The sequence below is a fragment of the Erpetoichthys calabaricus genome, chromosome 13, assembly GCF_900747795.2.
Source record: "Erpetoichthys calabaricus chromosome 13, fErpCal1.3, whole genome shotgun sequence".
In the NCBI taxonomy this organism is placed as follows: domain Eukaryota; kingdom Metazoa; phylum Chordata; class Cladistia; order Polypteriformes; family Polypteridae; genus Erpetoichthys; species Erpetoichthys calabaricus.
In genome coordinates, this window is record NC_041406.2 from 55,106,695 (window position 1) to 55,125,421 (window position 18,727).

The window sequence follows — 18,727 nt, forward strand, 5'->3', positions numbered from 1 at the left end:
ATAATGCATGTGGGGAAAAAAATAAATACAATTGTATTTTATTGATAAAACATGTTAAGTGCAGTCATTAACAATTCTTTGTCTTTTTATAGCTATCTAAGAAAATGCAGCCAGTGGACTGAACATGCAAGAGCCAATGTGACAGTTTACACAGTATGGGATGCATGCTGGGTACTGTAGGCAGGAGATGGCAGTCAATGAATAATATACAAAAATAAATAAATAAATCATATTTACACCAAAAAATGTTAACACAGTTGACCTGAATATTTTATAGTCTAGGCATTATTTGTCAAGTCCACAGCCAACTGAAGATAAGCAATGTTTTAAACTGCATGTAAATTGTGCCTTAGGTAACTAAAATGAGCACTGCTAACACTGAAAAGGCTCTTTAAAATAAAAATGAGAAATATGGGAGATAAGCTCCAGTGTCTTTATTAACAAAGTAATACAGTATAGATTTTGCTTCTTTAATGTGTGCTTGGCACTTCTTGCTCAAAGCAGCATAGTGTCAAGTTTAGGATAGATAGATTTTACATTTCCCCCAGTAAGAAATTTGTCTTTTTACAGAAGCTCAATAAATATTATATTATGACAAACAACAAACCCCTTTTCAAATACACAACAAAAAAAACTAAAAAGAAAGAACCCTTCAAACTTGGCTAACATTAAAAAACATCAATCAGGTATAAAAAAGCCTCAGTAGTACTTCCTGACACACCTCTGCTGAATAATTCATTATTATTAGAAGATTTGCTGTAATGTATACATAATGTCACTCAGTTTAATTTCATTCTCTAGCCTTTGGATTTAAGAACTTTTCTATTAAAAAGGCACAAAACCCATGAATTCTTTTTCCTTAATTCTTCTCTAAATAGCTCCCTAAGGAAACATTATTCATTCAGAACTAGCTTTCAAATGTTCTTATCAGTGTTCTGATCACTCAGCTGGTTAGGTGGAACAGTCTTTATCTCAATCATACATACAGTTAATCTGCTCCGATTTTATTTAAATTTCTAAATTCTATTCCATGTAAATGATATTCCTGCCATTTGTTCTCTGATCTTGTCACCTCTGTATCCTGAACACACCAGGCACGTTTATGCATATATTTTGGGACTGGCATTGTGAGTTCAGCTTTTAGCCTGGTGTGTCTGATTTTCTTATACCTATTCTGTCTATTAACATTCACTTCCTTCCCCAAATTTGTCCTCTTCTAGACATTTCGTCATTTCATTTATCCGTTATTCAGCAGATGCTATTTGCTTTAAAGGAAGACTTCAGAAAAGGTTGCCCCTGCCTTTCGCTATAAATCCTCTGCTTTCCTTTGTCCTTCCATTTGAGAAATTGGTTATTATTTTAATTCCTTAAAATGGCTTATGTTCTTCTTACAAAAGCTGGCTCTTATATTTCAATAAAAAAAACTAGTCAAAAAAGTTTCTCATCAGTTATGATTCTGTTCCTTACAGCTTTTATTTCATTTATGGTATCTATATTGTCAGCAATGCCTCTCTATCCTATAAAGTCTCCAAGTTCACAAAATAACAAAAGGCCAACTAAAATGAGTGACTAAAACATCCAGAGACTGGATTTAAAAGTCTCAGGCTAAGATGTGTGAGCTAACTACCACAGTAAAACAGCACAAAATTGGGAGCTGTTCAAAGAAAAACAAAAAAAAAGCATACCGACATTGGATCAGAATTGGTGGTTGTGATTAAATGACCTTAGATTTCTTATCTGAAATATTATGCTGGAGACCTAAATTGCTGTAATGGATTGTGGAGTGACTTACAAAACAAATACTTTAACCCCAAAAACATTTTTATAATCTCAATTTTGGTTGGAAGTCCTTCAGAATGGTTAAGTACAGCTTTAGATAATGGCAGTGCTAGTTGTGAGAGGTTACAAGGCTTTGTTTATGAATTTTGACCAGTTTTTGATGGTCTTGAGTATTGAAAGTTATGAGTGCTAATGACACTAATAGTTAAATATGAAACAAGGAAATAAAACATAAGGCAAATATAAAATTAGTCTTGAGAAAATCTTTCAGCTGATTCAAAGTGGAATTACATGGTCTTAATTTCAGTTTCAGTGGCAAGTAAATATATAAGGGCACTGGGATTTCAAAAAGCAAAAAAGAAAGTCAGAGGGCATTTCAAACCTAAACCACTGTAGCAGAATATAAAGACAGCAAATATTTTTGGACTCACGTAAATCTTTAGTTACAAACTCTCATCATAAAATGAAAATCTGAGCCACTGACAGGGTAACCATTGATTCTAGAATATTCAGCTTTTTAAAATTGCCTCTTAAAATTGTTGAAGATATCACGAATGAAGAAAGAAAAAATATTTTTTTTAATTCTGGGTATAGAAAACACAACCCTTACTTTTACTGGATGACTGAACTATCAGTTTCTTGTTTTAAGTAGCGCATCATGAAAATTAAAAGTCAATATCATGTTTAAGTTGCTTTCTTACTAATCTTCCTTTTCTGCATTTGAATTACATAGTCATTTTTAGTCTATACAATTATTTCCATATTCCCATTATGATAGTGCTATCAAATAAGTGCCTAATGCTCCTTTTCCTAAATGAAGTTTATACAATTTGTCTTGCCCAGATAAAATAAAGCAATTAAGCAATGTATTACAGATAACTCACCAATGATTTTTATAGGACCATCTAACAGTCAGTTCTAAGTTTGTTTTTTTTTAATTAAGAGAAATGACCAATCTCTAAATCTGTTCATTGATTATTGAGTGTTGTATAACATTTCAGTATTTCCTCCTGTGTTGTGATAATGGTTACCAGATTCAGGAAAAAAAAAGCATCACTGTGCCTTTTAATTAAGGAAATTGTCCTTGAGACAGTCCAGCAATATAAAACTATGCCATGGAACCTGGAACTTTTAGCCATAAAATTTGCACTTAGGAATGTTGGTATTGACTTAATGAATCTCAACTGATATTTTATGTAGGTAGGATCTTTAGGACTGATACTATATGTAGTACAACCCAGAATAGAGATAGGGTGCTGTCACTAACCACTTCTTCATTTTCGTCCACAGTTCAGATGGTCTCCAGTCAGCAGACATATAATCCCAGCTTCTGTTGCCTCAATGAAGCCCCACCCCTTACAAGACAACCATTTAAAAACCTGCAGCCCACAGAAGTAAGCGTTCAGATGAAAAACTGCATTAGAACTGGAAGGATCAATACCTTGCCCTAGTTTCTTTTCTTGGCGAAGAGCCAAAATCTTTATTCATCCTTGTGTGCCATGTATTTTCTCCTTTTTGTGACTACAATTAAATTGGGTTTACAACCTGGTACCTCAGCCCTTTGTGCAAATAATTGTATTTTTCTTACAATGTAAAGATTGCCAAACACCTGAATACTACACAAGCTCAATTGACAGTATGTTTTAGTTGATTTAATCATAATAACAAGAGAACTGTTTCATCGGTTTGACAGTACCACACTAGAAGAGGAACCAAAAGGAATAATTCTTACCACATATTTTTTATCATTTATGAAGAGTAAAAATCTTAGGATTTAGTTGTTCATGTACATAGAAATGTTTTTGCCACTGAACTAGTCCCTGAAAGCATATTTTGTGTATAAAAATAAGTCTCTCTTTGGTGTCCGGCAAAATCCTGCTTTGCCTCCTTACTTGCAGGTGACCCAGGTAATGCCAAGACAAAGTATTTTAATTCTAGTCATATTTGATGTTCCACCTTAAATCAAGATGTTACAAATTATGTGAAGGCTTGTAATTAAACAAAGTAGAATCCTGTTAATCACTAGGATTCCTTCTGTCACTACCACTTCCAATAAGGTCATGGAAACATAAAATTATGGACTTAGTTATAAATTTACCTCCCTCCCAGGTTTTCTTCAAACTATTGTGGATATTTTAGAAGGAATGAACATTCAATCTACTTAAGAGAATAAACTGGTTAAAAATCCAAGTCACAAGTTCTCTGTTTGCATGGACTCCCCAGCTCCATTGTTTCTGATTGCAGTCTACAATTTATATCTTGTTTTTGTCATATACTCTGTGGATCACCAGGTATTTAACCTAAGTCTAATAATGAGACTGAAAAAGCTAATTAGGATCTAGAGAAATATTTGCAAGCCTTTGTGGATGAATTCTAATCAAACTGGTAAGACACATTATACTTCATTTAATCCACTAATTTCCCTCTCCCCAAGAATGTTTAACAAATATTGATACATCAAATGCAATCAAATTGTCTCCTTTCAAAAGTATGAACATTTATTGCCCACCAGTTTCGTTTAAATTTGAATGGGCTAAACACATGAAAACCTGAAGAAAACAAGTGCCTCTGTCAAAAAATATGTGGACAAACATGGTAAGAAGCATGCTACTTTAACGTTTGAACTGAAGGTATGGTTCTGTACAAAAGTTGCATTATTGATGGATCCATCGCAAAGTTAGCCCCAAGATTCATTGACCCTTTTATAATCACAAAAGAACCACCTGTCAATAAACTGGAATTGCCAGACAGCTATCAAAAACATCAGTTATTTCAATATTCAGTATTATAAACTACATTATCTAGCAGCATTCTTCTCTGCCAAAACAGAGGAAATGGTAAAAATATAAAATTTAAAAAATTATGGATTTCTGCAAAGCAGGGTCTTAAATACAGCATTTAGTTCATTACATAGGGTATGAGCTACAGAACTAATCCTGCATGTCTGCGAAAGACATTAGTGTTTACAATAAATATTCTAGTTTTATGGTAAACATTCTTGTAAACCAGATAGATGCATTCGAAGCTCATATCCTAGGTAAATCATTCTGTAATGACCTGTCTGCTTTGTAGAGTTTCTCATTTATTTTGGAAATAGTTTGACATCTTATGTCACAAGGGAATATGGACACACATTGGGAAATATTTGTGTCTCAGGGCAGCCTCTTATAGAAGATCACTCTGTATTCACACTGTCGCCTCTTTTTTGGAAAATTAAGATATTAGCCTGTGAATATTAGTTTCTAAGGCTGTCTTCCCCAATTTTCTGGCTTTTATTTTCCTTTTAAAAGTGAATTTGTCAAGATCTCTGGTTTGGTTTCATTGTTTCCTGCATTTCTTGCACTTCACTCTCTATCTTGCCCCAATTTAATCTCTGTCACACTGATTAAAGTATGAGTAATCTATTCTATTTATGGAAAATCTTGGTGCTCAGGACACAGGCATCGTACACACTCGCTTACACTTCAACAATTTACCCCTTTTTGCCAATCAACCTAACTGCATACAGTAATCCCTCGCTATATCGCGCTTCGCCTTTCGCGGCTTCACTCCATCGCGGATTTTATATGTAAGCATATTTAAATATATATCGTGGATTTTTCGCTGCTTCGCGGGTTTCTGCGGACAATGGGTCTTTTAATTTCTGGTACATGCTTCCTCAGTTGGTTTGCCCAGTTGATTTCATACAAGGGACGCTATTGGCAGATGGCTGAGAAGCTACCCAACTTACTTTTCTCTTTCTCTTGCGCCGACTTTCTCTGATCCTGACGTAGGGGGATTGAGCAGGGGGGCTGTTCCCACACCTAGACGATACGGACACTAGTCTAAAAATGCTGAAAGATTATCTTCACGTTGCTATCTTTTGTGCAGCTGCTTCCTGAAACGACATACTGCACAGTGCTTCGCATACTTAAAAGCTCGAAGGGCACGTATTGATTTTTGACTGAAAAACAAACTCTGTCTCTCTCTTTCTGTGCTCTTGACGGAGGGGGTGTGAGCTGCCGCCTTCAACAGCTTTGTGCCGCGGTGCTTCGCATACTTAAAAGCCAAACAGCCCTATTGATTTGTTTGCTTTTCTCTATCTCTCTGACATGATCTGCTCCTGATGCGCACTCCTTTGAAGAGGAAGATATGTTTGCATTCTTTTAATTGTGAGACGGAACTGTCATCTCTGTCTTGTCATGGAGCACAGTTTAAACTTTTGAAAAAGAGACAAATGTTTGTTTGCAGTGTTTGAATAACGTTCCTGTCTCTCTACAACCTCCTGTGTTTCTGCGCAAATCTGTGACCCAAGCATGACAATATAAAATAACCATATAAACATATGGTTTCTACTTCGCGGATTTTCTTATTTCGCGGGTGGCTCTGGAACGCAACCCCCACGATGGAGGAGGGATTACTGTATTCTCTTCAGAAAACTCAAGTGAAAAAGAAAAGTCTAGCAATCAAAAGTATATCATGCAATAAGAATAACTAATAAAAAAAAAAAAAGTTATTCAAACTTCTGAATTTTGATAATGCAGAAAAAAAACAAAACTAGTAAATATACTTTAATAAAGATTTGCATATGCAAAAATACAAGGACATATTAACTCACACACACATGCATGGGATCCAGTCAATGGGCTTAACTAAATGTAAAATGCCAGGTCAGGGTTCACAAAGTGCACTAACATCTTTTCTCCCTTCTCTGAAGATCATCAGAAGGAAAGCCTACTTAAACTAATCACTAAAACAGATTCTACTTGCGATTCCAGTTCCCGCCCTGCTTCTGACCTCATTTCTGCCAGCAGCTGTCTGGACACTCCTCTTGCTCCCCTCCAGCTATAAAGTCAGCTCATTCCCTCTCCTCAGTCAGTCCCTTTCTGGACTCAGTCCTTTGATACTACTCTATATTTCTTTCAAAGTATCTTTGAGAACACATTGTTAATATACGGCACGGAACCCCAAACCTTTTTCTCTGTTTTTGTTTCTTTTACAATTAATACATTTTATATGTTTAGCTAACAAGCAGAAAAAATAATACAGTGTCTATTTTTACATTAATTTATCTATCTGCCATCCTATCTCTGTAATCTAATTCTGCACCAAAATGCAGATGAATCATTTATAATAATAATAATTCTTTATATTTATATAGCGCTTTTCTCACTACTCAAAGTACTCTAGGAGTTGTAGCCACTTCAAGCTTGCAAAACCATTTTCAAGTAAATACTTCCAAATTAGGCCGAACAGTGAAATACCATGTGTACACTGAAAAGGATAAATTATACAGCCTTATTTTTACACTATTATTCAACTTGCATGAAACATTTGGGTGTTGGTGGCAGGATTTGCACTCCAGCCATTGTAAAAAAAAAACTCATACTGTTCCAGTGTGGTGCTGAGGTGTCACCTGTTGAATGGCTGCACTCAGGTCCCAATCTGGGTGGCTCATTGTGTGGTGGGTGTGGCAAAGCATTGTAATCAGTGCATGCAACCTCTAATCACATACAGTATATGTTACAAATGTTCATAAAAGTATTAAAATTAAATGGTTCCATTATATTAAATTGCTGTTTTTGAACTTCTTTAACTTAAGTAAATTTTACATTTTCTCCACAATGTGGTACTTGCAGTCACTAGATGAAAGTGTTCACTTTTACCTACCTGTCCAATACATCTACAGTCCAAATGAAATGAAACAAACTCTTTTTCTTTACTGTACATTCCGAATGCAGTTGTCATCATCTCCTTTTTTTCATTTTCCTTAAACTGTAGATCAGCCATGTTGTCAAACAGCTTAGCCAGATGACGAGCGACCTATTGGATGAATAAGTAAAGACGGTTACAGTCACATCTTCACTTCACCTCTGATATAAAGTAACTTTATCTTAATTATATGCCATTATTTATGCTGAGAACAATATGCATAAATTAAAGAGCTACAAGCATTATAATAACAAACTGCAATTCACCATCTAAAACAAGTAATTGCTATGTTTTTTGCCAAACAGTTAATTGTTGTAAGTGGTCAAATATTAGAACATTTAAGAACAATAAAAGATATAAAATAAAAAAGCTTGTAAATGGAAAATTAGAAAAAAAATTTATGAATAGTTAAATTAATCAATACTGTAAAAAGAAAATGATCTATGAATGATCATTAGTAATTAAAGCACACTTTATTACTTTATGTAACTTTAAAATACAGGTGTATTTAATGTTATTTAATGTGGCTTTATTAAGCAGCCTACTGATTTAAAATTATTACCTTTATTATTTTATTTCCAAAAACAAAACACAAATCAGTTAAATTTACTCTAACTGAAGAAATGAAAAGGCAGAAAAGGATTTTGGTACCTGCTTCATGGTGACTGAAGGTGACAGAAAAGAAAAATGAATACAAGGCACCTACAGTTAATTTGAGGTAATCTTTGACTCCATACTTAACGGTCTAACATTCTACAGAAGACATAAAATCACTGAAGGTAGAAAGAGGGCTAGACAAACTGAGTGGTACAAGGTAGAGGTGAAAAGCAGGCATATGGAAAAAGGCAAGCAATTTATATTATAAACATACGTACCTGTACAAGAAGTCACTTATAATTACATGTATTTCTCACTTTACTTTCTTTGTATGTGATAATAAAACCAATGATTTTCCTAACATCTGTGATACACCTACACATCTACCCTGGTTCTGAAGTAATACCAAATAATGGCATTTTTTGTACAAACCCCATTTCCAGAAAAATTAATTTTTTCAAAATTAAATAAAACCAAGTTAATTCACGTGAACCTTTATGTAACTGACAAAAGTATAAAGAAAAGACTTTCAATAGTTTTACTGATCAAAATAGTTGTATTTTGTAAATATACAGAAATTCAGAATTTGATAGCTGCAGCACACTCAACAAAAGTTGGGACAGAGGCATGTTTACCATTGTGTTACATCACCTTTCTTATTAATAACAATTTTAAATCACTTTGGAATGAGGATACTTTTTGTTTTGCAATTGGAAATTGTGGAATTTGCTTAAAGTATTCATCACTAACTGACACCAGTTCATAAGCATGACACCAATTCACATTTTATAAACACATGCACATTACATGGATTCCTGCAAGATTTTATTGGAATAGTAATGAGATACTATATTTAAAATGCTTGGTGCAAGAAAAACATCAAAAAATGAGACTGTAAAAATGTCTTCTCATTCACTTCATTTTTAAAAAATTTTCACGCTCACATGAACAAAAACAGGACAATTTAATGATTGATCAGTAAGTATTAGCTTAATATTTAAAGCAATTAAAGACTTTTTCTTTACAAGAAGTTTTAATAAAATTTGTACAGTATGCACACTGCATATATAAAGATTACTATTTTAGAATCAAAATAATGCTTAAATTAGAACTCAAAAATATATTTAAAAAAATAAGCAAAGCCTGTTTATTCTATATTTCAATATAAATTCACCTTAATACTGTATAAACAGTTTTAAAAAGTTGCATTTAATATTTAAAAACCTTCATAAACATATACACACAGAAGAATTTTTTTTTTTTTTTTTACTAATGATTAAAACATTTTTTCACAAATTAATGTAAATGCCTTTCATTTATTACAACCTAGTATGCTTTACCTCTTGAGGTTGTGCTCCTTTGGAAAGGATGTCCAACAAATCTGCCGAGGACACAAAGTAAAATCGTGGAAAGGCAAGACGCTTTGTTTCCAAGTATTCAGCTAAAGCTTTCTCGCAAATGGATAGCCTAATGGAACAGAAATTAAGTTCTAGTGTAATTTAAGAATATTTTCTATGTAAAGTATGTCGATTTTCAAATTATAACAAACAACTGTATTAATCTCACTGCTTGTACAACTAACATGAAATCATAATTTACTAACCTGCTTTGAATATCTTCTAGCCTTTCATGTAAATAAGGTTTGTTTGTAGCTTCAATTACATTTTTGGTTTTAGCACTTTCAAACATTAGTTCCTTTAAAAATAAGAAAATAATTTTATAGCAAAATACATTTGAAAAATTAAACTTGTATTTTTAAATGATCGTACTCACTGATTGCTTTGGCCTTTTATATATATTTTATGTAGGTACTCTGAAATCAGCTTCATTTATATTTTTGAGTCAAGATTTTCCACAATCTTCTGGCCACCAAACTTCCAGCAATTTTAATTTCAAATTAAATTACATATTGCTAAAGAAACATGATCAGAAGCCAAAGAGTGGGTTTCCAATGAAAAAATGGTAAATGAGGCACAAGTACAATGTTAATAGATAACGAACATCCTAACTGAAGGAGCTCTGTCACATGTTTGTGGTTTTAGGTATCCTGCAGCTTGGTACCACAGATGAACGACAGGCTAATTTTTGTGTAGCTAGCACTCCATTTGGAAGTTATGGATTGCAGGGATGTTGGTACCCTTTATTTACAACAGCAACGAACAGGTTCAAAGGTCAGTACGGATGGTCAATAGATTTGCACAGGCTTTAGAAAGTTTTGCTCCTACAATTGTGTCACAACCTTATACTGTAAGTATGTTGATGGACAACAGCAAAACGAGTAAACTGATAGGAAATTCTAAAGTCAGCTTTCATCACTTCCGGTAACTCCCACAAAGTTAGTGTTGCTAAAAGATATTGAATTTGGTAATTTCTTCTCTCATTTGCAATGTGAAAAGGACAGATCTGCTGTATGGACAATATACAATCTTCATATCTGTATAATATCTTTAGCCTAGGCTTGTAGCCTGATGCTCTAGCTTAGCCTCTTTCTGCTTAGTAAAATACAAAAGCTTTTGATTTGTCATACTAGTAAGACTGTGACTGCAGAAAGATGTTAAACAAGTTTACCATGAATAATATTGTGGCTTTGTAGCTGTAATTCCTACACCTACCTTCCATTAAATGTGTGAAAATAGCACAACCAAATTTATAAGTGTGAGAAAGAGGAATATTTATGTGACACCACTATTTCCCTGTTTGTCTCTTCCATTTCCCTTGAGCAAAACTGGGAATGGAAAAACAGTAAAATTGACTCCAGCCTTTTCTTTTTACCTTGTTTTTTTTTTTTGTTTGCCCTTTAACTTATTGTTTATGTTTTCATTTTCAATTGGCTGTTTCATTTTTGTTTACATTTACCTTTTTGTTTGTATCTTGCCTGTGACAATCTCCTGTTTTGCCCTTTGGGTTTTGGTACACAACTAAGACAGTTATTTTTGATGATTCTGGCTCTCACATGCCTCCTCATTATGTTTTGATTTGCTCCTACAATCATTATTCCAATTAATTGTAATTAACCTAATTACAACACTGAACACCTCTTGTTACATACAGTAGGTTAACACCTCAGTCCCAACAATTCCAAGTTCATGTAGGAAAGTATCAGGCTTTCATACCCAGGCCAAGATGGCAGTTTACAACATAACTCTTATCAACAATCTCCTTTATGGCAGTTTATTTTGAACTACCCAAATCAAACAGGAAACGAAACTTATTGCACTTGAGCCTACTTCAATGGCTCGTTGACATTTTCTGGACTAACAGCATTAATATGTTATTATCCCAAATACAAATACCTTGTTAAGTTAACCCCACTTCCAATGACCACAATATTTTCAGCATATATGAACAGTCATCTGGGATTAAGGATCTCCAATCCACTTTTTCTCATTAAATATTTGATTAATTTTCTCAGAAATGTAAACTACATATTGATATGACACTCTTACATTGAAACATCAAAGATAATCCTTTATAATCAACAAGAACTTGACTTTTACTTCAAATAAGTATGCTGTTATATCAATATTTACATTAACATTCTTTCAAGTTGAATGAAACATAACATTAGGATTTTACTTTCATATCTATTTTGAACATAATTATTTTTTGTTTAAGGGTATACTTCAGTTGCCTAGTAGATAGTAATAATTCAAAAATGATAAAAAAAACTCACCTTAAAATCCACATCTATTCCATCAAACCTATTTGCATCTTCTGGAAGCTGTTTTCTAATGTCATCAGAGCCAATGAAGATGCTTTCCAAATGTGACCATGTACGCTGGACTTCCACCCAAATAAATATGACAGCATCAGCTACTGTGAGTTTTTTTTGCCAGCTAGAAACCTGTTCTATAAAGTACTCAACATACTTGCTCTGTAGTATAGACTGTAACTGCACCTGTAAAAGGAGAATAACATTACAAATGTGACTAGTTCTAGTTTAATAATTTAAGGAAAATATTTGGAACCTGTGGTTTGTCAGTTTAATTATGTTGTTCCATTTAATTACTAAATAACTTTAAATATTTTAAAAGTAACTCTGCTCCAGAATGTAGAATACTACATGTATGTCAGAGTAACGATAAGCAAAACTTGTTAATTTGACATGGATAGATTTATGTTACTGTACTGTTCAGAAAAAAACTAGGTAATATTATGCATATGTTCAACATTATTTATCATTTGATTAAATATGGTGTTTCAACACAGTACGTTTGTTTAACATCTTTGTTCAGCACAGCTTCTGCCAGCTTGAAAACGTGTGTGAACTACATTGTTATTTGAGCTCTCATCTGACCATCATTATACTATTTGCTTCCAGTAGCTTTACGGTCATCAGTTACATCTCTTTTCTGAGTCGCTTCTCCTGCAACATCTTTTGTGGTGTAAACTAGATCAATCAAGGAAAGTGTCAAGTTAACCTCTTTAGCGTTATGCTTACCCCCCAGAAAAATGAGCCAAAAATGTTTAATTCTTTTCAATAAGAAAAAATGTTATTACATGTAACAGAAACATGTAAATACCAAAATGTTAACATAAATACAATAGGAAAGGTATGCCAAGTGTCCTCTGCTATACTGATGCAGATTTAGTACACATTCTTTTTTGAGCCAGTCATAAGCGCACACCCAAATGCTGCAATCAAGACAGTACAAGCTTGTTTCTTTGAACACTTCTTAATATATTTTTTTCTGTTGCCTGGATGTCAGTTCCAGATCCACATGATCAACATGCTCTTTGTGTTATTGTAGGCTACCACAGCACAAGGCTTAGTGACTTCCACATTAACCTAACATGAACATGGACAGCTGTGCATTGTGTGCAGTTCATAGGAAGCCAAGGTCAATCATTTGCTCATTTTTCACTGTGAAGCTTCACATAGTTGAATTCACCGGGCATATCATGGCAATTTGGTTGTACAGTGCCAAATCAATCAGCTTCAATATCCATGTGAAGATCTGATAACCAATTTACCCTGTCATCACCATCATTTGATTCAACTAAGGTTCTGTTTCAGTTTCTTCGTAAACAGTCTTTACAACTTCTTGTTTCCACGCCATTGTGTGTTTTAGTTGAAAGATCTGCTCCACTCATAAATATTGATGAGTTACCATAGAGTTGATAAACGCATAAAAATATTCATGATTTTTTTTCATCATGATGTAATTTTATCCACTAGAGTCAGCACAATACTGTCTCAAGAGTTAGTCAAGCTTAACACTATAAATCAGAATCATTACAGCTTAACCTGAGAGACACTCGAGGTTAACGTCACAGAGGCTAAAGGACAAGATTTGTATTTCTCAAGTAAAAATCATTTCTTCTCTGTCTTTCTCTGCAGCAACCTTTCTGGGTCAGGGGCATGGATTCACCTCAGAAAGATATCGCCAGGCCACAATATTGACACTGAATGTTGATGCCCGGATGTGAATTGCTGTCTCTGTTCTGTAGACAATTAGATAATAATCACTAAATAAAAATATTAGAATTGCTTAAATTCTTTCATTATATGGAAGCTTATTCCGTTACTTTGCAATGATATTGACTGTTGAAATGATAATGCTGTTTGTGCTTCAATGGTCTAGCGAGAGAAACATTGCAATCAAGTAACAAGAACTGAAAAGACATTAAAGGCATACATTTAAATTGATTAAGGTTGAACTTTACTAAGTGGAGTACAATTGCTCAGGCAGAGTAGTAGCACAGAGTTGTCACTCCTGCCTCACAGTGCAAGGGTTTTGCATGAAGGTCGCCCGAGATGATTTCCTGAGAAATCACTGACAATTTCCTGCATTAAACACTTTTTTTGGTTTGTCCCTAGGAAAACAATACATGGGTGTTCAACTTACATATGACACTATTCAAACACATTTTTGGAGACCAAATTAAATTAAACTTGTGCTGTGTATAGTCAATTTCTAGCAGTTTAAGGGAAAACTGTTGTGTTGCTAACATAACAACAATGAAACATTTTGAAACCCCAATGTTATTTATTTATTTATTTATTTTCAGATATTGCATATTGTTATTTCTACATGGGTCAGAGATTTTCAGTTTGTTTGTCACATGTCTATTGTTATGGTTGTGGTCATCTTCAATGGGAAGAGGTGGTAAAGGAGGACAATGAGAAGAATTCTCTTCTGTCTGTCTGTAGTACTTGAGTCAACTGATGTACAGTAATCTCCTTCATTGATTACACTGGTAGCATTTATTTACTCCCCTCTTCCACTGCTGATTTAATCATAGATGTCATCCTTGGTGTAGTTTTTTCAATGACTTTGTGTGCCAATTGTTTTTTTTAAGCAGCACTTAGATATTTCCTTTTCCTTATCATGACGTCACTGATCATTGTCTAATAGATAATGTATGTAGATTTCAAGTATTACTGCACACATCTGTCTGTTGCCTGCAAGGTGATGCAATGTGGCACAACACACAAGTTTCTCACTGTTTTGTTTAGCCTAAAAATGCACAAAATATTGTTTTCCCGTTTTCAGACATTAAATACATATCTTGTTGTCTGGCTTTGTTGAGGTCAGATGAAGGAGATCTTTGGCTCTGGTGGCCACCCTGCCTTGTGGGGTCTGATAGGTGTCCACTATGCCAGTACGTAGTTTACTGCAGATGGCTGGATCACACTATTGCAATATATTGAGTTGTGATATGTGTTAATTGGAATGCTTGAGCTTCAAGTTATGTTCTGAACCAAAAACTGCACAAAGTTTGTTTTTTTTCACTTCTTGAATTGTAATGAAATATTTTAGAACCTAGAATGTTTCTAAGACTATATTTACCTGATTATCTTCTAAGATTTCTACTAGTTCTTCATCTGGTTTTAAAAGTAAAATTCTTGTCCGATAATGTTCTTCATAAGAAAATTCCATAGTGGTCCATGTCTGACTGATTTCTTTAAGAACCTGGTCAACAAATGATAACGTATTAAAATAACGGGTTCTTAAATAATGTAAAAAAAGTATAAAAACAATATATTCAGTCTTACTTGATTTGAATACATTTTACACTTATCTTACTTTTTAAGATAACTAATTGACAAGGGTATTAAACAAAACAAAAATTCAACTGAATTTTATATTTACATTTGCAATTGAAAAACACATTATGGGCCACAATATGAAACAACTCCTAAAAAAACAGTAAATAAATAAAATTATTTGCAACTGGTGAACTATGCTATACCAAACGCTTCTGAGCTCTAGATTTTTATAGATTTAGTAATCGATGCATTTCTGTAGTACCTAAACTAAAATGTTACCAATTATTTACTTTAGAGTAAAATTTTAAACTTGATCAACAGAGTTTAAAAAAAAATACTAATTTTTAGACAAGAACATCTGTTGTCTACTGACATACTAAACATGGGTGAGTTTCACAATTTCAGTTTACTTCTCATTTTAACATTATATAGTATAAACCTTTTCAATCCCCATCTCCTTCACAGCCTTTTCCACAATGTTTCTAACTTCGTCTTCTACTTTGTGCAGCTGCAAAGCCAACAAATCCTCTAAAGTTGCATCTTCACTCATGGAAAACCTCACCTTTACAAATGAAAGTAAAAACATAAAAAAATGAAAAGTAAAAAAAAAAATGCAAACCATTCCAATGAAAACAGAAAAAGCCCATTTATATAGCTTTAATGGCAAATCTAGTAGGAACTGTATGCATTTTAATTGAGTACCAAAAATTAAGCAATTGCATGTTCAATATTTTACATTAATTATTACATTAACAAACATGCATCCATTTAAAATAACAGTAAACTACAGTAAATACATTCATATAAAATTGGTAAACAGGTTATTTAATATTTACTTCATTATGTGAAATGTGAATGTTCAATAACCATTTGAAAGAAGATACACTTGCATGTAGCAATATACTATGAATAGGTTTGTTTTTTTTATTTTTGTTTTGAGTTTTCAGTAATATTGTTCTAGTTGGTAATTGTTTAAGTGTCAAAGTAAGGTCAGTCTCAGTTCAATCTAGGAGCATATTAAACATTTCCTTTGTTCCATGGTTGCAGCCATGTAGAGTTAGGTAATTGTTTACTAAATAGGCTAGTTTGCATTTGAAAAGTAGAAAAATATTCAAAGGATCTGATAGGAAACAACTACAAAATGCAAAACAGGCAAAACGCATTGAACATTTATATAATAGAGGCAATAATTTTTTCAGATCTGGTACCAAAATACCATAAATATATTCCAAAAACAAACAAAGAAAACCAAAGAAATGCACTAAATTGATAAACAAAAAAAAAATTAAGACTATAAAGACATTTATGCAAAAAAAAAAAATCCAAAATCTCAAGCCACAAAGAAATACAGTAAACTACATCAAGGAATTGAAAAAAAGCATTTGAAAGGTTAAAAGAGATACCAAAAAAATAACTGCTATTTAACTGTTGTGTGCAGCAAGCTGCTGGAAATGTTCTGCCAGCCCATAGTAGTCAGTGGTACTCTACGCTGTGGTCTCCTGGGAAAGCAACCTGAGCTGAAAAGGAGTACAATGCCTGAACAAACTTATCAGGAAAGTCTTTTCCATCACAGGGAGAAACCTGGACACACTAGAAGATGTTTTGAAAAAGAGGATGGCGGCAAAATTGGATGCCATCATGAAAAATCCCCTCTATCCCCTCCAAGAGAAGCTCCCTTGGAGCACTTTTAGCTACAGTCTAATTCCACCCTGGTGTGCTAAGAAGCGCCTCTGGGGGTCTTTTCTGCCCACTGCTATCAGGAAATGTAATAATTCCACCTGATGTACTCCTTAAGTTTATTTTTATTTACTTATGTATTTATTGATTAACTGTAATATTTGTCCCCTGTATCCTTCTTTTGTATGTTTCTGCTGCAGTATGCATCTTAAATTTCCCCATGGGATTTTATTTAATGTAATCTATCTAATGTTAAACGTTACTTTTCTGCATGTGGATAATGTGCATCTTACTGTTAAAACACATACTGAAACCTTGCTCTCTACACATTTCCTTTAAGTACATGTGCACAAAATCCCAAGGAAATAACAAGAATGCACATTTACACAATGGGTTCCATAGCAAGAATTAAGCCTGGATAGGCTGCAGTAATATCTCTAGACAGAGTAATACATTCATGAAAAAAATAGAATTGTAAAATGAAACAATTAAATAAAAAAATAACAGTGGTGGGAATAAGTTTCAGAGTATAGTTAAAAAAATCAACTTCTTAACAAGGTCAACATACAAGAGGCTTTACAATAAGCTTGTGCATCTATGACAGTAGGCTTTCACAGAAAGTAATTCTTTACCTGGTGGTTGTTTTTGTAATTGACAAAAACATAAAAAGAAAACTTCAGACAAAGGGTTCCAAAAAATGTTCATATCCTTGAATGCAACACTGATAATGTTCTTATTCACTTACATTAGTGGCAATCATGAGTTGTTGCCAGTGTCTTTCTCGGATAGCAGGGTTTTGCAACTCAGTCACTGCTCTCAGAGAGGTCAACATATTCTTTACAGTGGAATCCAGTCCTGTATATGCATCCCAGCTTCGAACCTCTTTATCTAATGTTCTGATTTCCTACAGTAAAAAAAATAATTACAGAAACAGGAATTTCATAATACCTGTAAATATAAAAATATTCTAGAAGTTTATGGTGAGGCAATAACACAAGTATGTGACAAAAGTCTTGATATGCTCCTATTTTGTTTTTGTTTTTTTTAATTGTTTGAAAAAAATAATAAAACAAAACACAACTTTAAAAATAAAAATAAATTAACAAACAGTGAAGACTCACTAATGTGCTTCTGTTGTTTACTGAATTGCGTTGTTATATACAATGTTTTTAGTTTTCCATCTTTAGCCAATATATAAAGGTTCATAGGACTTTGTACCCTTGAACATGCCACATAAAGTTGCCCATGTGAAAAACAGGCTGTGTCCAAATTGATTCCATCAATTTTCAATGATTGTGCAAACGTTCCAATCATCAAGTGGATGATAACAGACATACAAGACTGAATCTCCAATTAGTCTCTTCCAATTGAAATTCTTTTACAAATCAATAAAACGTTAAATATTTTACCTATATAAATAAATATCATAAGTTAAATATCATAGCTATACTTGTTTTATACTTTACCTTCGATTTTGATGTTATATTAGTTTTTTGATTATGAAAAAAATTCCTTTTTTTTTTTTTACGAAAAAATTGTAACACCAACACGTTAGCTATAATGTTGCGAAACAAATGACATTTAGTTCATTAATGAATAAACAAAAATCGTAAAAAGAACTGCTGAATCCACAAAAATAATATAGGATGTTTATGGTAGATAAAAATAAAATTGCTTATTTATCTTATATATAATATAATAGATAGTCTATTTTAATCAAAATAGAATTGGGGAATACGTTCAAAATAGTGTAAAAATGATGGGAAAAGCGGAGCCTTTTTTAAGGTTTCTTGACAGATTAATTTTTGTTTTGTGGTGTCGTAATAAGCTTTTGCATGCAGAACTTTTGACAACGTAAAAAAAGTCAATTAAATTTCCGTATTTTTCACTCCATAAGACACTTTTTTTCCCCCAAAAGTGGGTGGAAATGTCTGTGCGTCTTATGGAGCAAATATTGCGTCACAGACCGTGATGTGTATTACCTGACAA

At 33.3% G+C, this 18,727-nt stretch overlaps 1 protein-coding gene across 1 annotated transcript in view; it reads right to left on the reverse strand.

Annotated features, from left to right (window-relative positions):
* LOC114663749 (dynein axonemal heavy chain 11) overlaps positions 1-18,727 on the reverse strand; it is a 341,140-nt gene that overhangs the window by 197,396 nt on the left and 125,017 nt on the right. The window contains 7 exon segments of the mRNA XM_051936024.1: positions 7,429-7,581; positions 9,408-9,534; positions 9,671-9,762; positions 11,741-11,965; positions 14,862-14,984; positions 15,501-15,623; positions 17,484-17,642. Coding sequence (XP_051791984.1) covers positions 7,429-7,581; positions 9,408-9,534; positions 9,671-9,762; positions 11,741-11,965; positions 14,862-14,984; positions 15,501-15,623; positions 17,484-17,642 — 1,002 coding nt within the window.